Below are 24,177 nucleotides of genomic sequence, written 5' to 3'. Positions count from 1 at the left end.
CATAACTTTTGTTCCATCAATTAGATTTTTCTGAAACTTGGCAAAAATGTGAAGGCAACATTGCCCCTTCACACTTCTCACATTCATCATTTCTTCACTATTTTTTTTGTGATGTCATCTTACATGCAGCACAAGAGGGGGACCACGCATGCGTGGCTTGTTTGATTTTTGTTTTCTCATTGAATGAGATGTGAGTATGTGTGTGTGTGTGTGTATATATATGTATTGTTTGTTTTTGTTTTAGCGATATGTTTTGAACGCATTTGATTATTTATGAGTTGGGAATAATTTTTCCCTTTAACCAATTTGGTACCGCCACATGGGGAGCGGTGTGTGTGTGTGTATATATATATATATATATATATATATATATATATTATTTTAAAATACAATTATCCACTGACACATGTTTCGTCATCTACAACTCATCAGAGTGGCTGTATATATATATATATATATATATATAATATAACCCTAGTTTATATCTGGCGTTAGCCTGGGATGCCATGAGGTATTTTAGTTTTTATTTGTTTCACATCTTTTACAGAAAAAAAAAATAGTTACAAGTTAGATAACTCCTATTATAGGTTTTTAATTAAAATAAGTTATCTCCCCTTGCTGATTTTTATTTTTAGGTGATTATTTAAAAATGCTTAATATTATTACTAGTAAAAAAAAAAAAAAAAAAATTTTAATAAATTATTGCCAATAACACTATACAACAATAACAAATGAAAATTGAAATGAGATGAAAGGAAATAAAGAAATATGCTGTGTATAAATTCATGGAATGTAACTAAAATCATCCAGAATAGTTTGTAGTGATTCTTTTATTTGTTGATTAATTCATTGTTTTCTTCTTTTTTTTTTTTTTGTTTGTTTTATGTTTTTCTCTTTATCTGCCAGGCTCAACACACTTTGGATGCTGTAAATAAAGGAACTTTTGAACTGAACATTGTTAGTAAAAACACCTGGAATTTGCACCTGTTTCTCTATGCTCAGTTCTCCACTTTGATGCTCTAGTTCAATACAAGACAGCAATAACAGAATTATAAAGAGGATTTTACTTTTAACCAATTTTTTTCTTCTACGCAAATAAGACTTAAATTATTTGTGCATCAGGAATGGGAGAGGGGGTAAAGTCTAAAGCAAAAAATTAAACTATAAAATAGTTTATTGTTCATTTTTGCATTTTGAACCCTGAAGTATAAAACCGTGACAGGTGCTGAGAATTGAATTATTTGTAGCTGACTAGTTGGGAATCAAGTAATCCGGTTTTAAAAACTGCTTATATGAATTCATATTTTATGTTGATATCAATTATAAAAATAATAGGTTAAATTAGTTTGCTTAAAGCATTTCTTAATGTGTGTATATAAGAAATATTAGTTTATAGAAGAACAATGCAAAGGTGTGATGCATATACTCAAGTTGACGCAACTTAAAATGTAATGGTGGAACCAGCTATGCAGTTTCACTTTTATTGATCCAATTTATGTGCCTATGAGTGTGTGCGTATATATATATATATATATATATATATATATATATATATATATATATATATAATATATATATATATATATATATAATATTTTACCTCTAGGATGTTCTACTTGCATCAGACTATCGGTACTGTGTCCATGATGCTATATTTCAGGATGTCTCCTTTCGTCAGGCGTGTGTTCAACTTTCAAACACACATGGCAGGTTTTATTGTAGATGGAGTAGGTTTGCAGAAATTGGATATTAATTTGTTTCTGACACATAAAGATAATCTTTTTTTTATGATGAAACTATTTTCTGTAATTATATTCATATATAATTTTATTAAAAATCTGCATATATATATATATATATATATATACTAAAACTCATACTATTAACTTGTTACTGTAAAGTTGTTATCTGTACATGAATGCTTTGGGTAGTGGGAGGAAGAACAAAGTGAGAGGAATCGAATGATGTAAAATAAAGAAGGAGAGGGGTCTAATTATGACATTTCAAGAGTTTCACACATATTTGGAATTTCCAAATATTTGTGAAGACTTTTGGGAATTTATTAAACTTCTTGTGATGCAATGTAAGAGGTTCCTCTTTATCTCCCTTCACTCACCCCCTCTCTATTTTACTTTACATCTTCCAACCTTCCTCCCACTATCTAAACTTTACATTCTAAAACATCTGAAAAATGTGCATGGTGACAATGAAGCAAAATAACATTCAAAGTGTTGGTAATAAATATTTGATAATATAGCAAATATTGACACAACGCGTCCTGGATGGGTTATTTACTCAATTATAATCTTATTTTGCGGTCTGTCTTTACACTTTAAGAAAATAACTATTCTTTAATTCATTATACAAATATTTACTTGTAATTCATTATACAAATACACATATTATTTGTATTTTTCGGACTACTGTTCCAATTCAAATACGGATAACCAATCCTCATCTCCAAACTTCAGAAATATTATACAAATACTTTTAATGGTTACTAATGCATGGTTATTCATTTATGATTACAAATCCTTTCAAGTTTGTCTTTATTTTTCTATATTGCTGTCTTGGTGTCTATTATTCTAATGATTCTACTTTGGCTTGGGAATGTGGACATGCACACTAATCTAACTCTAGCCTTTTCTTTATCAACACGCAGTCAATAAGCAAAAGGTCAATTTGTAACTAATACTATTCATTTTAACAAATGGTCATTCCACTAATATATCTGGGGTTTTAAATGATGATTTTAAAAAAATCTCCCTCCCCAGCTTATTAAAAAGTTGAGGTTTTGTTTGTTTCTTCATTACCATAGTTGATGGCATAAAAAATCATATTCAACCAGATGCAAAAGACGACCACTTATTTAATATGTAATGTAAATGTCATCAAATATGGTTTTGTATTAAGAAAAAGAATTTTTCTTTTTGTTTTTCTTAATGTTTGTTTTTAACTCACAAATACTCCATTCTTTGAGATTTTCTCTCAACTTCAGTTGTTTACTAATTTTAGCTGAAGGTCATTTTAATAAATCATTTAAAGTATTGATATTATGCACAACTAAGGAATATACATAATTGCACAAAACTAAAAAAAAAAAAAAGTCAGTGCATTTATTTTACTGTTAGCATATGTATAAATTGGGGTTAAATAATCAGATTAGGATTTGAAGGAGCTTGATTCATTCTTATATTGCAGTTGGATTTTTTTTTTTTTTTTGTCTAAAACTTAAGACTGAATATTGAAAGACTTCAAAATAAGAAGTTGGATGTTTGGAAATTCTAGGTGTTTGAGCTGGAACTTACACCTTGCGTTACTGGTATAAATATTAAGTATTAAAAGAGTAAAAAACGATTCTGCTTGAAAAAACAAATCGCATTGATTTAAATTGTTTTGAAAGTTAACGTAATGGATGACCCAGTTTAGACTTCTGTAATTCATTGTTGAATGTTAAATGCAATGTCCAGACCAAAAATGTTATTACACATAGATTAAATAAAACATTAAATAGCCTTGTTTATTTCCTGGAACATTTTATTTTGTGCAGAAAACTTTTCTTTTTTTTTTTTTTTTTTTTTTTTTTAATCAAATGTATAATTTACACTGAAAAACAATTTTGAATTAGATCAATGTTTGGAATTTCATTCTCAGGAGTGTCAATGCACTTGGTTCAATTATTCATATGAATCACATTGTCATTTGAAGACTTTCCAACTGACTGAACTAAGTGAATAGAGCCAATCTCCGAGCTGATTGGAAAGTAACTCCATATTATTAAGTGATCATAGAAAGTGAGCACAGAATGGGGTGTGAGAGGGAGCTCATAACTTTTGCTCATCATTTGTCTCTTGTCTGTTCCCCGATTTATCGGAGAGGGACCTATGTTTTCAGTGGCGTTTGTCCATGCGTCCGTTAGTCCAGACGATTGCCAGATAATCGTCCATTAGTTTTTCCTGAAATTTTGCCACAAATTGTATTTTATTAAATAGATGTGCACAGTAAAAAAGTTTTTTTTGCAAAAATTCCCGTTGCGTCCCCAGGGACTCAAGAGGTCAAAAATGCCCCAAAATGGCCAAAAAATGATAAGTTTTGCTCCATAACTTTTGATCCATCCATTAGATTTTTCTGAAACTTGGCCAAAATATGGAGTTCATTATGCTTAATATAAATCCAGTATGGGGTGACTCTGGCAAAACTCTATTTTGCGTCCCCGGGGACTTTCAGTGCTAAAAACGCCCCTTTTTATAGCTCTTTTTTATATTTCACAACAAAAACTTGATATGTTTGACTATATAGTGGTGTTTCACGGTGGTCAACTCAAATATACATGTGTTATGTTCTGAAACTGCACTGTTATCCATTTACACTGGGATTCGGCGTCCACAGGGGCTCAAAACAGATCAAAAATGTCCAAAAATGACACTTTTTGTCCTATAGCGTTTGATCCATCCATTAGATTTTCCTGAAATGTGGAGGCCATTGTTCTTAATATAAATTCAGTATGGGTGACCCTGGCAAAATTCTGGTTCGCATCCCTCTGGGACTTTTAGGGCTAAAAACATATGCCTTTTTGGGGCTCTTTTTTTCATATTACTCAAAACTTTGTCTATATATAGTGGTTTTCCATGGTGCTGAATTCAAATGTACATATCTTAAAGCATGAAATTGCACCGTTTGTCCATTTTCACTGGGATTTGGCATTCCCAGGAGCTCAAAAGGGGTCACAAATTCCCCAAAATATCAAAAAATGACACTTTTTACCCCATAACTTTTGCTCCATCCATTAGATTTTTCTGAAACTTGGCGAAAATGTGGAGGCAACGTTGGCCCTTCACACTTCTCACATTCATCATTTCTTCACTATCTTTTGTGGTGTCATCTCATATGCAGCACTAGAGGGGGACTATGCATGTGCGGCTTGTTCCTCATATTTCATGAGTGATGTTTCTGACAAAAGATGAATTGTTATTTTCTGAGTCCATTGTTTTAATCATGATTCAACTGTTATTGTATCATTAATTTTTCTCTCTGAGTATTTTTTAACCTTGATAAATGGTGATTCATTAAGTAAATAAAGAAAAATGGTTCTTTTGTGAAATGAGTCAGTTTGATAAGCTGGTGGCAAATTCTAGCACTTGTATTCAGATCAATTAGGTTTTAAGGGCTCCAGAAATTAGCGAGTCTGAAAATAATGAATTTGGTGTATAACTGGCTTCTTCCAATTAACATATGCACATTGTAAGCAAACGAATAAGAAACAGGAGTTGTTTTGATTTTTGTCACAAGTTTGATTTCTAATGTAGAGAAAGGATTTATTTTGAGGAAAAAAAGGAAGAGATATTAAATATTTATTTTGTAGTGCATTTTTCTTTTATTTAATAACCAAACAAAACGTCCCTATTTGTCGAAACAGAAGATCTTTGGGTTGTGTACGCTTTCAACACCCTAAATTATTGTTTCTAAATTACTTCATTCTCTGATTATTCAAAGAAGCCAGTGTAGAGCCGAATTTGTTGCTTTCACAATCATTTATTTATGGGGTTCTTAAAACCGAATTGATCCTCATGTTCTAAATACTGTGCTTTCTTATTCTTTGTGTAATGAATTACGAGCATTTATTGGGAAATTACTTTCCACACACCCTGTATTATTAGGCTGTTTCCATGTGTTGCTACACAATGAATGTTGATGAATTTTCTCATTCAAAATTATTGATATTAATTGGATATTAAGATTTAGATATTTTCTATCAGGTCACAAACTTATTGATCCAGCCTGATATTGTTTCGTAAAGGTTTTCAGGTGTCTTACATAAAATTCAATCTCTGTTCAGTGAAATGAGTGTTTAATTTAAATTATTTGTTTTAACTTGCTTAATATTGCCATTACTTTAATTTTTCTTTTCCAAAATAACTTTGCTTTTATCAGCAATATTAATCATATGACCATATTATAAACTTCACTAGCAGAACCCTGTGGAAATTCCACATTGCTTTTCTTGATCAGTCTGTTAATAATAATATTCCTTTTGAAATAATGTCTGTCGGGTCAATAGTATAAAAAAATTTTTTTAAAAATGCTCCTTCTGTAAAAATAATTTCTATTGTCAGCTAAATGTTTAAATAAAACTGTACTTATTAATTTAAAATTGTAGCAATTTAATTCTTTTGGAAACGAATTCTTTCTTACTGTAAAAATGATTGTCACTTTTGAAAATGTATTTATTGATAATTGTATTGTTTTACTCAACGAGACAATGTAATTTTGGAACAATTCCTTTTAAAATGGGAAAAGTCAGGATTGTTTACTTTTGTGATGTTAGATTAATCACCATCTTTGCTAACCAGACGATCTCATTTAATGTGTGTAAAAGATAACATATATAAAGATCCAAAATACCTTAGCATATTATTATAAAGATAAGATAGATGTTAAAAATACTTAAAGGTTTTATTTAAACATTTACATTCATATTTAATTGAGGGTTGCTTTATTAACTTGTTCAATTTTTATAGCCTTTTATACTGTTTCAGCTCTTCAATTGCATGGATTAACTATTTTCATTCAGCTTAATCTCTTTCTTTAGAAAAGTTGATCTAAAGCTTCCACTTTATATGTATGAGTCTTATATATTTGAAGAATTAAATGTTATGCTGTTTAAAAGAAGGGTTTTAATATTAATATATGAAAAATTTCAGAAATGAAGGAGTCTTTCTTTTTCATTTGGCAAACACGTTTATACAAGTCAATTATTAATTCTACTGACTGTACCTACTCAGCGGTGTCTGGAGTGCAGTTTTTAGTCTTTAATATTTTTGTTTTTACTTGCTCAGAAAAAGAAAAAACTTGTTAGGGAGACAACACTACTAAAAAATTTTTTATCTTTTTTATTTATTTATTTTTTTTACAATAAATAGCTAAAATCTTTCATAATATAGATTGTTTAGGTTAATTAAAGTAATTTTTATTTTAAATAAACTTTAATGAAGTATGTTATGTTACAATAAATATGTAGCTACCATGTTTAATTTTGATATGGAGTCAATACTTGAAACTTCAACCTCCTTCATTGAGCTTTCTATACTTAGTCGAAGGACAAGTTTATTTCTCATAATGCTATTATAGGTGTTCAAGGTTTTGTCCTAGTTCTTTTTCATAAATATGTAACTTTACTACAAATTATGATTTTGTTAATTTTCCCTGTGCAGAAATTGACCTTGACATTTTAAATATAAATTTGAAGTATTTTTTAATGTGTCAGTGGCATAAAATAAAGTTATATTAATTCCTAAAGATATATGAAATTTTTCACAGCTGCAAGAATTTAAGATATCTTATGTTTGTATAGTAATTCTAACACTATTGTCTCTGAACAAACCCAATCTCATTCTTTAGGTAATATTACTAGAGATTTCTTATAATAAATCAAATTTATTGGATTAAAAATCTAATAATTATAATGAATATGAAGTAACTTCAAAATAAATTATTCCCATCCCCTCTCTTTAGATTAGGTGGCAAGATAATGTCCTTTAGTTGACTAGATTTAGTTAGTGAATTATTTTTTCTTCTTGTGATGAATTTTCCTGATGTGAGTGTTATATTGTGGATTTCGATATGAGCAAATAATAAATCCGAGGTGGAATAATTAATCAAACAAGTCGGATAACACAATTAGGTTTATTGTACAAATAGTACAAAACAAAAATATAGTTCAAGAAAGGGTATATGTATGTATGTTCATCCATGGACACTGTTTTGATGTGTCACAGCTTTTCAGTGTGGCTAGACTCAATCCTACCTCAAGCCAGGATTGAACCTCTACCGTCTATATAGGTGGGTAAGGTTGGAAGATCGTTTCGCAGACAGACGTATGGACTTTCTTCTTCGCCGTCCTCTTTCCTTTTTAGCTTTCTTTCACTCGGTGTCTAACTATTTAGTGTTAGAGAGGTACTAGTTTTTTTCCATTATAACAGTGACATGTCATTTTGTTCAATATCTCTTGAATTTTGACAAACACTAACAAAACATTGCAATATATTGAAGCATCAAATTTGATTCTCAAGTTTATTACAAACTCTGATTTCTGAGTCCATTTTGGACACTAAGCACTGTACAAAGATTAAGTATTTGAAGTTATTGCTTAGCTTTGCTAATTTAAAGTCATTGAAGCATTGGTTAACCATACTAGCAAAAGTCATGTAGCCTTTATCATTCTTTGTGAGGTTCAAACATTTCCACCTTTTTTTTTTTTTTTTTTTTTTTTTTTTACATAGGCATCACCACTTATAAAGGCCGATAGGCCACTCAAGGATAAGGGTTAAAGAGTGTAGAGTAGTCAAGAGGACAATATAGTAATCGATAGTAATGGAAGTTCGGTAAATTTATTAACTTAAGTGGAACGGCTCATCAGAAACTTGTTCACGTTGGACTTGAAGACAACCATATTATAGACAGCTGGAAAGCAGGAAAACGGAAGACAATTCCACAGGCGTGCAGTTCTAAGAAAGAGGCTTTGATCATGGAATCTATGTTTATGTTTAGGTACAGATAAAGAGTGGGGAAAATTATTGATAATGTTTTCAGCTAGTCTAGTGTTTCTTGTGAAAGTTTGGCGAGGGGGGGGGGAGGACCATAGATTGAAGCTCAGTCAAACACTTTCCATGAAAATAACGATAAAGCAGAGACAAACTCGCAACATCTCTTCTGTGAGATAGAGGTTGCAGGGAAGAGAAAAGGACATCTCCCACCAGGCCACAAAGTCTATTTTGAACCCTATCAAGGCAGGACAGGTCTTTTCTAGTAGCTCCTGCCCATATGTGGCAACAGTATTCCATCCTTGGACGTATCTGGCTCTTATATAGATAGAGAATTGCATCAGCAGTGAGATATCTACTGGATCGATAGAAGGATCCCACCATTTTTCCAGCGGCCTTGGCAACAGATTTGATGTACGTATTCCATTTAAGATCAGGAGTAAAGGTCAAGCCCAGAAGCCTGTCAAAACTTGAGGCCTCCTCAAGACGAGAGCCATTCATTTTAATTGATGCCAGATGGGGATCAGAACGTTGATGATGTAAAGATAGAAGCTTGGTTTTAGATGCATTAAAAGTAACCAGCCACTCCTTTCCCCATTGTACAACGTGATCAAGATCAGAGGAGAGAGAATCGGGGAGAACTTGGTCGTTTACTGTCTTAGATGTGCTACCATAGATGGTAGTGTCGTCAGCAAAAATGTCTACGAATGATATAAGGATGTGATTTGGAAGATCATTAATGTAGATCAGGAAAAGAGTTGGGTCCAGGATGGACCCCTGAGGGACTCCAGCATTTATACTGTGAGCTTCTGGTTTTTGCCCATCAACTACTACTCTTATGAACCTATCAGAGAGAAATGATTTAATAATTGAGAAGACATTTCCAGCTATACCATAGCTGGAGATCTTGTGAAGTAAACCTTTATGCCATACCCTATCAAAGGCCTTTTATATGTCAAGAGTAATTGCCCTAGAAAGGTTGCCTCTGTCGAGAGATTCGCTAATCCTATGAAGCACATCTATGTAAGCACATCTGCTGTAGATCTAGCAGAACGGAAACCATATTGTGTGTCACTAAGAAGGTTATTTTTGCTGAGATGGTTGATTACTTCTCTATTTAACACAGATTCCAGCAACTTACTCATGACGCACAGGAGACTTATTGGCCTTTTCTTGAAGTTTGAGTCAAGCCCAGAAATACACTAAGTTGTATTTAATAATGATCTGAAAGTATAATAGTGATATTAGATTTTCGAATAGAAGTTGTTGACCTCTTTATTTTAGTGACTATTTAAAGTTTAAATTAAGTTCGTTTTTCTTAATCAGATTTTTGTTAACTTATTTTTTCTTGTTGATATTTCATATGCTAATTGGAACATTTATTCCTTGTTCATTAATTTTAATTTGTTGTAAAAAGAAAATATCATTTACTTTTACTTTTTCTTAATCAATATTGCTAGAATTATGCGATGTTTCACCTTTTTTTTTATTGAATATTTTATTCAACATGACTGTCTTATGTTTAAAAAAAATGTGCAGAAGTGAGCTATTCTTATCCTAGAAAAAAATCTAATTTAACTCGTTTTCTTTTGGAAGAGAAAGAACAAATTATCTAAAAGGCATTATCTGTTATGATCTTACATAACATGTTTGTTTACTAAGATCTTTGCTGCAACCGAGTAGGAACTTCAAATCTTTCCTATGTAATATACCAAACAATCAGCTATCTACTTTGTATGTAAAGCCACAGCTAATCTCAAATATCATACTGTCAATAATACCTAATGACCCACTGTAACAGTATATTACTATATAAAGAAATTCAACAAGAAAGAATATATTTTATACATTTCAATTAATCTGTACATAAATGTATAAAATTTTGTTGATTAACTTGGTCTTAGATAATGAATGGCTTTGCTGCATTCTGCACTGTCGCCATGTGGATAGTATTGACACAAGCTCTCCAACTTGACTGAATATCAGACACTTGCTGTTTTTCTTTCTCCAATGCCATCTAAAAAAAGTTTGGGCATGCAGTTTGGTTTACAGGTGGAAAGCTCATTCATTTTTACTTTCTTGTTAGTGCGAATGTGCTGTTGGACAATTAAAAACTTGGATGGCGACAATCAAGCCCACAAGTAGTTAGTTTTCAACTGTGGAATTGAGACTGGTGAGACAAATTATGTGATCTTGTTCAAGATTGATGAAAGTGGATTGCGATTGTCAGAGACACTCTTCTTACTTGGGAAGCTAGTTCAACCTAACCAGGGTGATAGTTGTTACAAGCTAACCAAAGTACAAAAACTTAGGTGTTTATTACTGCAATTCTGGTGGATAGATAATCCGTGTAAGATCAGCCACATTTATTATCTCTCTCTCTCCCATATATATAATATATATATATATATAGTATATAATTAAAGGCTGTAAATTTTGATTTACAAGAATTTGTTTGATAGGATACTCAAACAAAAAAATTAAGATTGCCTTAATCTGCAGAGTTTCAAATAATACATCCTTTTTATCATTGGAAAGATATTAGAAAATAATTATAGCAAAGCTGTGAATTTGCTTTTACTGGCATAAATTGAAACTGCATTATATGAAAATTAATCATATATGCAAAAAAGTTAGTGTAAAGAAAATGGAGAAAAATGAAATGAAAGGATATGCAGTGGTTAGATTGTTCCAAAAGGCGAAACGGTCATAAGATTCAATCTTTTCATAAGAAGTAGTCCGATTTGCTATATCTTTGTTATATTTCCTCTGAAAAAAAGTAATTCCTTGAAACTCTGCAGATTAAGGAAATCTTAATTTCTTTTTGAGTATTCTGTTGAACGATAAATTCTTGCAAATTATAATTTAGTCTTTGCGTTCTTTTATGACAAGCTCCATTTCCTATTTTGGTAGTATTGAGCTTTATTTGGTTGGGATTACTATATAAATTTATATATAATTCTCTTTAAGTTTACAAAGGTTTTTGGTTTGTAAACTTAATTTTTACTTGATTATCTATCTATCTCTAGAAATATATGATGCAAATTATGGAAATATTATTCCAACATGATGAAAAATGAAATAGAAATAAACAAAATTATTTATATTATCAATGTTTTATCTTTGTTTCTAGACTTTCTCAAGATGATTGTACTTGTATTTAATGGCTTCAAATCAATCTTGAAATAAGGAAAAAATGTTGATAGTTTTGGTTTTTCTTTTTTCATTTCTTAACTTTATCTAACTGTTAGTATAACTGTATATATTCATCTATATTTATCTATATATCTCCGAAGGTTTTGGGTTACACTTTGAGAAATGTATAAAATTCTCTAGGAAATCTTAGAATTTATTTTATAGCAAGAAATTTCGTTAAGACAGTGATTGGAAATATAGAAATATTAAAGCATTATCTTCTCGACATCTCATTTGTAATCAGTCGGATTTTTGGTTCAGCAGTATAAATACATTTTTTTGCGAGTATTACTTTTTTCATTTCTGCATGCTGCTTTGGTTTTCAACATTTTCTTTTAACACAATTCAATTTCTTTTTTTATATTTTCTTTAACAATAACACTTTGTTTTTAATATTTGTTTTTGTTTCTTCATTTTTTAAATCCATTTTGTTTGCTTTTTTGTTTTATTTTCTTTTTACACTTAAATGATTTGCTTACATTATATGTTTTTGTTTCTTTTAGCATATACAAGATATTCGTTATAATTTTAATATATTGTTTATTTAAACTATGTGAATGTTTTAGATGGAGTGGGGGTGAGAGCTATGAAGCTGTGATTGATCAAACAAAATCGCATGTTAAGTTAGAGGGTTTTTCTCCTAAGGACCACAAATTAGACAGGTGGCTATGGGAAGATACTCTTGCCCTTTCACTAACCATAAAAAATCAAATGAATTAGCTATGCAATGTTTTTACAAAAATGCTATGGACATTTTGAATATTTGCTATTTGAGGATAGTGATTTAAGATGAAGAGCTTAATGAAATGGTACATGTTTACATGTTGTCAATTACTGTATTCATTTTTTTGTTTGGTGGTAGAGGTAAGTTATAGGTGAACTATTTTGTTGATTTAAATATTCCATATTATACAAAATTCTATAGTAAAACTAAGTATTGGTACATATCGCATTGTGGCTTATTTAATTTGAAAATGAAGGGAGGGGTAGGGACGCTTTTGGTGAGAGGGTGCTCTTCTCTCCTTTTCTGTAAATTTGACTAATGAAAACCAAAATATCAAACAGAATTAAATATTTAAATTTTTCAATTGATCAAAACACAAACCTATAGATAATAAAAATGAATGATGAAATATAATTTCATGTAGTTTTCATTTAAGGTATTCTGGTCATTGAAATAAAGGAAAATCTTGCTTTACTTTATATATAAATTTCGCTGGAAAAATGGTTGGATCCTTCTACTGCTCTGGTAGATATCATTGCTGATGCAAGTCTCTACCTGTATAAGATCCAAGTATGTCCTAGAATGGTGTACTGATGCCACATCTGGGCAGGAGCTGCCTTGAAAGACTTAAAAACCAGCTTCAAAACCTAGTAGGTGATGCCCTTTTCTCTTCTGTGCAACCTCTTTCCCACAGAAGAGACCTTGTGAGTCTGTCTCTGCTCCCTCATTATTTTAATGGCAAGTGCTCGTCTGAGCTCCAATTTATGATCCCCCCTAACCAAACTTTCATTAAAAAAAACCCCCAAAAAACTTGTTTAGCTACTACAACCATCAACAATTTCCCTCACTCCCTATCTGTGCCTAAATCTAAACACAAATTCCATGAACCAAGCTTCTTTCCTAGAACTGCCAGCCTGTGGAATTCAATATATTCGTCTTCAATTCCAATATAAATAAGTTCTTGTGAGCCATCCCCTTAAATAATGAAATTATACTCAATTTCCACGATTATTACACTGTTGTCTCAGTCACCTCTGTACATTCATTAACTGTTATCCTCTAGTGTCCACCAGCCCTTGATAAGTGATAACTCACTTGTAAAAAAAAAAAAAAAAAAAAAAAAAAGTGTCCTTGAAATAGTCTGAGTTTTGGCCATTTTTGAGTAAGGAATAACCTTGCGTCTGTCAGGCTGAGGTGTAAGTTTATTGCTTACTACCTGACACGCCCCTATTGGGGAATGCAGATGTGATTGTCCAGGCAATTTTTAAAAGACCAGAGTGCTCCTTCACTAACCATAAAAATGAAAAGAATTAGGTATGCAAGGGAGTGAGGTCTTTAAAAAGTTTTAATATGAAAAAAGGAAAATAATTTGCTCTGCAAGTTCTGGTTTGGGAGGGGATCACCATAACTTAATCCAACTTAATCTCTGAAGTTTATATTAAAAAAAGTAATGATAGGTAGCAGCTAGGATCAAAATCTCTTAAGGGTATTGATTTGACTCTCAACACCTTTCGACTTTGTGTAACATCTTCCTGTGAAGGGAAGGAAGTAAATACCTTCTTTAATATTTCATATATAAGATGACAAATTTTATTTTTATTTTTTTATTTTTTTTTTGTTTTTGTTTTTTTTGCTAGCATCTTTTAATTATATGCAATAAAATTGATTGGCATAAAATTGTATTTCTTTTTTTGTCTTTTCACCTCAAACAAGGCGCAGTGGCATTTGGATTGTTTTTTTTTTTTAATTTTAATATTAGAAATCAACAAAATTTTAATTTTTATGCAATTAGAAGTTAAAAAAAAAAAAAAAAAATTTTTTTTTTTTTTTTTTTTTTTGCATTAATATATAAATTATTGAAATAACTGTCCAAATGAAATTTTTCCATACAACTTTTTCTTTCCCTTTCATTGTGTTGCTTTCTATAAATGAATGACTATAATCTTTCATTGTTGTAATATTTAAAATCTTCAGGTGGAACAATTGATGGCACTTCCTGATGGTGTACTCAAAGGTTTACTTCAAAAATTCATGGATGATGAAGAGAAGGATGTACAAAAAATCAGAGAAAAGTAAGTATCTGTTCCATTCATTTGAAATTCTATAAATAATTATTTTACTTTAATTTGTTCTCTATTTTGAAAATGTTTTCTTTTTTGAAATTACTAGAAGTGAAATTAAAAATATTTCTTGAATCTGATTAGTTCATAAAGTATGTTGTATGACTTTTTGGGCATCTTTTATTCTAGTAAGTAATATAACTTTTGGTTCTTGTCCAGAATTCCCCCCACGTTAGAAAACAAAAAGAAAAATTTGCATAATGTACATTCCCGTGACAAAATGAAAATATATCCAAAAATCAATGCAAATTGATCAAGTAGTTTTTTAGAAGAAAAAATCATTTTTAAGCGATTAATAGGCATTACAGCATAAATCTAGTATATATAAATTATCTCCCTTTGTTTCTTACCATGTTTTTTTTTTTTTTTTTTTTTTCAAAATGATGGACAAGACGGTCACTCCTTGGATACTCATAAAATTAAAATTTCTTATTTATAAAAATAACAGCTGTGTGTGTCTGCGTGCAAATATTTAACCGATAAAATTTTAAACTACTGCTAACATAGCACAGAAATTAACAGGAAATAGTAATCATACTCATATGAGTAAAATCTTTGTTTGGATGGATACAAAAATCGCAAGTTGAAATGCAAAATGTTTTTAACTTGCTAACTTATTTTTACTTTCTGCAAATGCCCAAATTGAATTAATTTCTTCAAGTCGTTTAATATTAAATCTTATCTATCTCTTGATAGCTACGTCCGTAGACATTTTGCTTTCGATTCTAGCTGATTTCATTTTTTTTTTTTTTTTTTTTTTTTTTGCTACTATTGGTTACACTATAATATATATTGGCTCTATAGTAATAAATATGAAATCTGCATGAATTAAAATATATTTAAACATATTTTAAGACTCAGCAAGGCTGAACACTCCAACTAGTTAAAAAAAAAAAAAAAAAACTACTTGATTAATTTACATGATTTTTTTTTTTTAATTTTGTTTCATCACTCAGATACATATATCATACAGATTTTTCTCTATTTTTGTAATATAAGAGGACTTCTGGACAAGCACCCAACTTTTAGAATGTGTGTGTGTGTGTGTGTATATATATATATATATATATATATATATATAAACCTCTGGCTTTGATGTAGGGGAGACTAAAACTTGCTGCTATGGTTTCAAATGATTTGAAATAACAGCAAGAGGAGACTTGATTCCAAATATTTCTCATATGTTATATCTCCCGTCTTTGGTTTTCATACATAAAGTAAATTTCACAGTATATTATATTTCCGTATGAGGGGAGATATAACACATGAGAAATATTTGGAATCAAGTCTCCCACTGCTGTTATTTTAGATCATTTGAAACCATAGCAAGTTTTAATCTCCTCTCCATCAAGGTCCGAGGTTTTGGGGAAATATCAGATATTTTGTAATTCATATGCAAAACTAGGAAAACAAACAACAATGATTGAAATATTTTGGTCAAGGTACAGTATCATTCCACCCACAAAAAATCCTTTAAAATTACCTCTATTATAGGTTTTTGAAGGTGCTGAAAATAAAAAGTTAAAATCCCAGAAAACGAGTAGTTTCCAAGATATGAAGAATTAAAGTTTCAAAAAGTATGGGATCACTTTTCTACATTAATGTAAAATGAACACCCACTTTATAGCCACCTTTGGAGGAAGGGGCGTCTGTTTTTTTTGTTTTTGTTTTTTTGGAGGGGGGGTTGTTTTTGTTTGGGGGGGGGTGTTTATTTGGTAATTGTGGCTTGGTAGACCAACACAAAACCTACCTTTTTAAAAACTTGTTTTCTATAGGTTATCAGGTGTAACCTATATTGCGTGTACATATTTTTGCTTAATACCTGGAAAAATACTTATTTGCAAATAATTTTTATGCAATATTCGTTTGCAGCACATATGGTAAACAAGATTTTAAGGGAAGTTTTGTGTTGGTCTACCAAGCCACAATAAACACCACCCTTAAAATGAAAGAATAACAAATATATTTTTGATAAATATAATTTGAGAACTTAACGCATATTGATTCCCCCCCCTCCCCCTCAACATTTAATTTTTTTTCTTTTGCGTTCATCAACATGGCAGATTATTGGCATAGAAGAGGAAAGAGGGATTGATAGGTGGGGGAGTGGGTAAGTGTTGTCGGAAATGGAGGGGAAGGGCTAAATAGCAGTGTTATAAACTAAACATTTTATTTTTTGTATTATGTTCCATCCTTTTATCAGCAAAGTATATAACGTGAGATGAATTTTTGGTGCTAAATGTAACATTATTTGAAATTATCTTGTTTTAATGGTAAGCCTTATTTCAAATGGTAATAATTTGGCCTCAATTTATATTTTGACACAATAAAATGTAATTCCTAACTTGCATATGAATTTATACTTGGAGTAGATGAACTGAACATGGCTTTTCAATAAAACAGAAAAAAAATATTAAAAATTTCAAATTTTACTTGGCAATTATGAAATGTGTATACACATACATACAATAAAATTAAGCTAAAGAAATAAATTTTCACTGGTAAGGTAAGCCTATCTAGATAAAAAAAAAAAAAAAAGAAAAGTTCAACCCATTTAAGAGGAGCAAAGAGTAGAATAAGCAGATAGAAATAAAGTTACATAGGAACTTCATTACATTATCAAGTCAATAACGGTTACAGAAAGAGGTTTTTCCCTTATTCCTTTTTCTGTAATCCTTATTGACTTGATAATGTAATAAAGTTTCTATGTAACTTTATTCTGTATCTTAACTTATAAAGGAAAAGTTTAAGTTATAGAACCAAAACAATTAAAGATATTTGCAGCAGATTAAATAATACAAAATTCATTTATTAACAAATTAAATCTCTTTAATCTCAGAATATATTGAAATATTGCCGATAAAAATAAGCTCAATAGTTAACATTGTTTTTATAAGCTACCAAATTATGTGTGTCCATGATTCATTGGGTTGCAACTACTACTGTTATTTATTCTACTTGGATTGAACAAAATGATAAAATTTAAAAAAAAAAAAACATTTTTCTTGAATAACTAAAAATATCAAGTCCTTTTACTTCCGTATTATGATTATTATATGGAAGTATTATTACGGTTTTACGCATGCGTCAGATGACGTCATGACCTGATTTACTTTAAATAGTTGAAGAACTGATTAAATTTCATGTACGTCGTGTTAGCTCAGTTGGTTAGTGTGTTGGGTCGTTATCTAAACATTTTGGGTTTGAATCGTGGTGTGAGATGTCTTTTTTTTTTTTCTTGATTTTTTTTTAAATTTAATTATTGAACCAGTGTTATTAAGCCATTTTTCACGTAACATTCGTTTTTCTGGGGTTTTTTTTTTTTACTTTGCTTATTCTTAGGTTTTCATTAACACCCCCACCCCCGACCACACACCCAAAAACACCCGGGTACCTACTGATTTTTAAAATTTTAATATCGAAACCGGCTTATTTAAGCCGTTTTTCACATGGTTTTTTTTTTTTTTTTTTTTTTTTTTTTTAAACGTTCGTTTTTCTGTTTTCTTTTTTGTTTTTCGATTTTTACATTTAACATCATTTGTTTGCCTTACATTAGTTTTTTGTGTTTTCTTTTTCAATGTTTTGATTATACTCCCCCCCCCCACTTTATGTTTCAGGTAAGTTTTAACGTTCGTTTTTCTGTTTTCTTTTTTTACTTCGCTTATAACAAACAAACCTGGTCATTGACCTCATTAAAAACGTTCACGCAGAAACAGCTATTGCTTACGTCGTAACGCTCGCACAAAATCTTAACTCTACAACTTCTGTGTGGGCACCTGTCATTTTTGTTCGTATTTAAATAAATTTAAACATCTTTCAGTAACTCATTCTGGCTGGCCGAACGATTCATGTTTTTTTTTACATTTTAATTTCAAACTTCGCCTCAGGGCTTTGGGTTTGATCCTACCAACTTACCCCCCCCCCCCGGTTTCTTTTTTATTTAAGAGCACACACACCTCGAAACACCTGGGTAACGCCGGGTACCCCCCACTAGTTAATTATAAATTATGACTAATTAAAAAAATTTTTTTGCTAACATAACTATCTCAGAACTAATAACGTAAAATAGATACTAAAATATATCTTAAAGTATATAGGGACAAAACCTTAGGGGAAACAAACATTGATTAACTCGCATTTAATATAATAGATAATATTGAAAATTGTAAGTTTTTTTATAGGCAAAAATAAACCAATTGTTTACTTATGTAATTATGAACAGCTATAAAACTACCTATAAATTTGAGTCTTTCAAACAATGTTGCATAAAATATTGTCTATTTAGCATTTAATTGTATTATAATGATCAGTTTTTGTTGTACTTGTTGTAAACTCTTGTGCTTAAAAGATAATTTGTGTATAGAAATCAAACTTGTCCAATCAAAGTTGAAGATATATATGAGAGATGTGAATAATGGCTCCTATTTTTTATTCTGCCTGAATGGATCAGAAGGTAATAATGCAAATTACATCATTATGATAATGACTAAACTTATGCATTCATGACTTGAAAGTTTCATCCCTCTGTTGCAGATATTAATGGTGTGAGACTCTAAGAAAACAACTTCTGTCATGGATGTGCATTAGAAGCAGAGATGTATAATTGAATTTCTCCATGCAGAAAAAATTGAACCGATCAACATTCACTGGCACCTGTTCATGAAACTGATGCAATTAATGTCCACAGTTAAATAGGTTTGTCAATTTTAGAATGGCAACAGATGTGATTGACAAAGTGTGTGCTGGCCTTTTACAACCAAAACATTAAGCATTGCTGGCTAAAGTACATTGAGAATGGTAGTGACTATGTTAACAAAAATAAATTTAAAAAACTGAGCACAACGGATCACTCATTTGTAGCTCTTGAACATTTTAGTTTTTTAATTAAAAAAAATAAATGGGAGGCCTTACAAACAGGTTGACCGTAACAGAAGATAAAATCTTGACAAGATTGTTAGATGTTTGCAGGTTGTTCAGTCATTAATATTGCATAATCACGTTGACACACCGGTTCTCATTAGATCACCAAAGTTGAGCAATATTTAGTCTGTGCAGCAACCAAGAAGGCTAACATGCTTGCCAGTCGGTTTGCCTCCAACTCCACACTAGACCCTGCTAACCACCCTATCCCAGACTTTCCTTTGCGGACAGATGCCACACTTAATAGTCTGAAAATCACCCCTTCTCAGGTGCATGCTATCATAAAAAATCTTGACACTGCAAAAGCATGTGGACCTGATCTCATCCCATCTGTGCTATTAAGAGTGTTCTGCCGAAGTAGCTCCAATCCTCTCCAAACTTTACAACAAATGCCTTAATAAATCTTGCTTTCCTGCCTGCTGGAAAACTGCTTCTGTGGTACAAGTTCTTAAGAATTTTGGCGAAAGAATTGACACAGTAAATTACCGCCCCATTAGCCTCCCACTTTTAGCCAAAATACTTGAGTCCATAATTAACCAAGCTCTAGTCCATCACCTTACAGATGCTAAACTTCTGACCGACCAACAATATGGATTTAGGCAAGCCCATTCCACAGCAGACATTCTAACTGTAATCTCCAAGCGTATATACCATTCATTTGACAAAGCAGGGGAAGGTAGAGCAGTAGCTCTAGATATATCTAAAGCTTTTGACAGGGTATGACATGAAGGTCTTCTTAGAAAAATCAGAGCATACTGTATCACTGGAAGAATCTTTAACATAATTAAATCCTTCTTAGATAAGAGAAAAATCCAGGTTGTCCTCGATGGCTGTACATCCAAACAATATGATATAAATGCGGGAGTGCCTCAGGGGTCTATCCTTGGACCTGTATTATTCCTAATATTCATAAATGACCTCCCTGACAAAATTGTCTGTGAGATGGGTATATATGCTGATGATACCACGCCCTATAACAGACACGACAGGAAAACAAATGAACACATATCTAAAGAAATGGCAGAAACACTAGAGGATGACCTCCAATCTGTAGTGGAATGAGAACAAAAATGGATGGTCACATTCAATGCTGCCAAGACTAAACTTGCTTCCTTCAATAACTACAAGAAAACCTTCTCTACCACCAATAGCAATGGCCAAAGACTCTTTATCTGAAAGCACATCTTTTAAAATCTTCGGCCTAACGTTCACAGGAAACATGAGTTTGAACAATCATATTGAGAGCATTGTCAAGACTGCTGCAAAAAAGGTAGGTTCTCTCTACCGTGCTAGAAAGCTACTAACGCCTGAAAGTATCCTGTACCTCTATAAGGCCACCATTCGCCCATGTATGGAGTTTTGTTGTCATATTTGGGCCGGTGCATCTGCTACTAGTCTCTCACTCCTAGACAAGGTTCAAAAGAGAGTCACCAACCTAATAGGTTCTGAACCATCATCCAAGCTTCAGCCTTTGTCCCATCGACGCAATGTAGCATCTCTCTACCTGTTCTACAAGTACTTTAACGGTGAATGTTCTGACAAACTGCAAGCACTTTTAGCCCCTCTACGTAAATACCCCCGACAAACCCGACAAGCAGTACAATCCCACCCCTTCACAGTAGAGATCCCTAGATGTAAGAGAGCCTTCTACTTCAGTAGTTTCTTCCCCAGAACTGCTAGACTTTGGAACTCCCTGCCAGGTTATGCTTCCCCAACTGTACTGACCTGCAGAAGTTCAAGTGTAACGTGAACCGACATCTTGCTGCCCAACTCCCCACCTAGTACCCCTGTAGCCTGTGCCCCTAATAATAGCCCCCTACATCAAAGTGGCAATGTGCCTTGTTTGGAGTGAAAATGTAATAAAAAAAAATTTTTTTTTAAATGTACCAGATGGGTGACCATTTGTGAATACCAGGCACTGTGTGTAGGAAGATGTTGACATTTCCAGCAACTCTGGCATCCCCCTTGGCCTTCAGCGATCTCAACCTTGTCCTGCTGCTTGATCAGGATGGTTTGGAGGAGAGAGTGAGCTGACTCTGCACAAACCAGCTTCACTCTAAATAAACTCCTAGCATGTGCCATTCATCATATCAAGGGTGATCAGATGGTCTTCGTTGTTCCAGTGGATGAACTCTCTCTCTCTCTCTCTCTCTCTCTCTCTCTCTCTAGAACTGGTGAGAGTGCTTGGATTAGTAAAGGTAGAAGAGTTGAGATATCAAGAGAAGCTCAATGAAAATATGTGAGGAAGTGATAATGGTAAATTTGAGAGAAAGAAGAATAAAGACCTAATCAGAAATAGGTTAGTTTAAAAGTTGATTTCTAAATGCAGTCCACATGTCAGCATGTAAAACGTTAAACGGAATGTGATGATGATGGCTTTAGCACAGAAAGTGATGAAGAATTCTTTATATGATTTCTGAGAATATTTACTCCATTTCAATTCTATAAAAATTTTGTGGTTTTCTGCTTTTAGTTTTAGACAATTGGTTCTTGTCCAGAATTTTCCCTATATTTAAAAAATAAAACTAAGAGAAATGTGTATGATACATGTATTCTTGATGAAACGAAGATATATTCCAAAAATCACTTTAAATGTTATTTTTAAACTAGCAGGACCCATTAACCGGCGTTGCCTGGTGGTATCGTTCCTTTACACTCCCAACTATCCCACTACTCCTGCATAAAAAATTAAAGTATGGCTGTTGCTGTTGCCCAACCCCCGACCTCATGTTAAGAATGATTTTCGGAATGCACACACCCAACCTCCCTATGTTTAGAATGGCTTTCAGAATACATGCCATTTTGTGAGTGGTGGTGGGGTTGTCACAAAATTTACCCGAAATGTAATTTTGATAATTGCTGTCAGGATTCCCACATGCAAATACTATGAATGAACAACAAAATTTGATGGTTACAGTGTCGTTTGGCTCGTGCGTACTAATCTGGCAGTCCAGAGAGGAATTTCTGCAATCAAATTATCATATATAGAACTAAGAAAATCTAAATTTATGAGTATTGGGGGAGTGACTGTCTCGCTCACCATTTTGAAAAAAAAAAAAAAAAAAATTTCAAACAAGGGAGATAACCCAACAATTCAAAATTTGCAAGATTTATGCTATAATGCCTTACAAATTCCCATTAACTGCTTAAGAATGGTTTTCTTCATAAAAATAAAACCACTTGAACAATTTATGTAATTTTTGGGATATGATATTTTCCTTTCATCATGGGTATGTATTAAAAAGCAAAAATAAAGAAATCTCTGTGTAATAATACAGAGATTTCTTTATTTTTGCTTTTTAATGCAGGGAGAATTTTGTACAAGAACCAAACAATGTTTCTTACTTTGAACTTAACTTCTAAACTTCAGCTGTTTCATGCTAATGATTTTTAAGCCAAATTCTAAAAGTTTACAATTTCTTTTTTAGGTACACAAAGATAAAAACTGTGGTGAACGACTATCTTTCCTTAACTGAACAAAGAACGAACGACACAACAAATGCGACAGAAGGTTCAGTAACAACAGCGCAGTGAAACTAACTCGTTTGTCTACAGAACTATTCTTGCATAAAAATACAATAAATAAATAAAAAAATATTGCAAACTTTGCAAGTTTTGCTGCTGCTGGGGAGGGTCCAGAGGTGGTGATGAATTCTCTGATGGATGGTTGTGACATGTTAATGAATATTTGATAAACCCTCCATATTTTTTTTTTTTTTTTTTGGACACAACACCCCCTTCCCCCAATGGGAATAATTCTGACTTGAAAAAAAAAAACCAAAACAAACATCATCTCCATTTTTGCTTGTCTTCATTTCACAATCATTTACTTGTCCATTCCAAAAAAAAAATTGCAAAAGCTTTTGTTTTATTCCTTTTTTTTCTCAATTTTTGTCTTTTTATCCTTTTTTTTTTTTTTTATCCTTTTTTTTTTTTTTTATAATCATTTCGAGTGTGCCCCACCCTCCTACAAATCCATTTACAATAATATTTTTTACCATCTGTTGAAATATTGATCCATCTGTAAACATATTCAAGAATGGAGGTGGTAGGACCAATTTTCTATCTGTTAACAAGTTTCAAAATGAAAGAAAAAAAAAAAAAATTCCAACAAACTAAATTTGAAAATTTTCTGCTCTTTTTAATTAATTTATGTTGTCAAAAGTTTTGCAAATAATAAACATTAACTTGATGCAATTCAACATTTTTCTTTTTTGTTTTATTTTTCAGCTTAAACTTACATCAATAATTTTAGTAGAACACAATTGGTTTAGTCAAAGACTATCCTTATTACAGACCAGGCTGTCATGCAACTGGGATCTTTTATTGGAGGAAATGTGAATTACATTAAAAACAAAATTCCCCTGTGAGATAAGTTTGTTTTTTAGAAGAGCTAGAATGACGTAATTGATCAATTTCTATAATTGAAGACAGATTTTGAGTTTTCAAAATTCATTTTTAACTAAAAACAGGATGGGGTGGCGGTAGTATTTCTTAGATGAACAAGGTTGTCAATATGAGAAAACTTTAAAAAGACTATATAATTTTTATAAAATATTACATAGACTAGTTGCCAGGGAAAGGAGTGTAGATGATAGTCGGAGATCAGTGTAACTGTAACACTTATTTTTATATCTCAGCAGCAATTAAAAGCATTGAAACTTTCAAAATAGGTTCA

At 31.7% G+C, this 24,177-nt stretch overlaps 1 protein-coding gene across 10 annotated transcripts in view; it reads left to right on the top strand.

Moving 5' to 3' along the window:
• LOC145293116 (uncharacterized) overlaps positions 1-23,701 on the top strand; it is a 327,847-nt gene extending 304,146 nt beyond the window's left edge. For 6 of the 10 annotated variants that reach the window (XM_080139503.1, XM_080139499.1, XM_080139502.1 and 3 more), the window contains 3 exons: positions 907-957; positions 14,434-14,531; positions 22,928-23,701. In XM_080139503.1, the coding sequence (XP_079995629.1) occupies positions 907-957; positions 14,434-14,531; positions 22,928-23,033 (255 nt within the window). In that variant the 3' untranslated portion in view covers positions 23,034-23,701. The remainder of the gene's footprint in view (positions 1-906; positions 958-14,433; positions 14,532-22,927) is intronic. The other 4 variants (XM_080139507.1, XM_080139504.1, XM_080139505.1 and 1 more) reach the window with 1 other exon arrangement.
• Positions 23,702-24,177: the final 476 nt, after the last annotated feature.

The sequence above is a fragment of the Euprymna scolopes genome, chromosome 14 (assembly GCF_053919585.1).
Source record: "Euprymna scolopes isolate OS-2025 chromosome 14, ASM5391958v1, whole genome shotgun sequence".
NCBI classification, from domain to species: domain Eukaryota; kingdom Metazoa; phylum Mollusca; class Cephalopoda; order Sepiida; family Sepiolidae; genus Euprymna; species Euprymna scolopes.
This window is presented reverse-complemented; position numbering and strand designations above follow the sequence as displayed.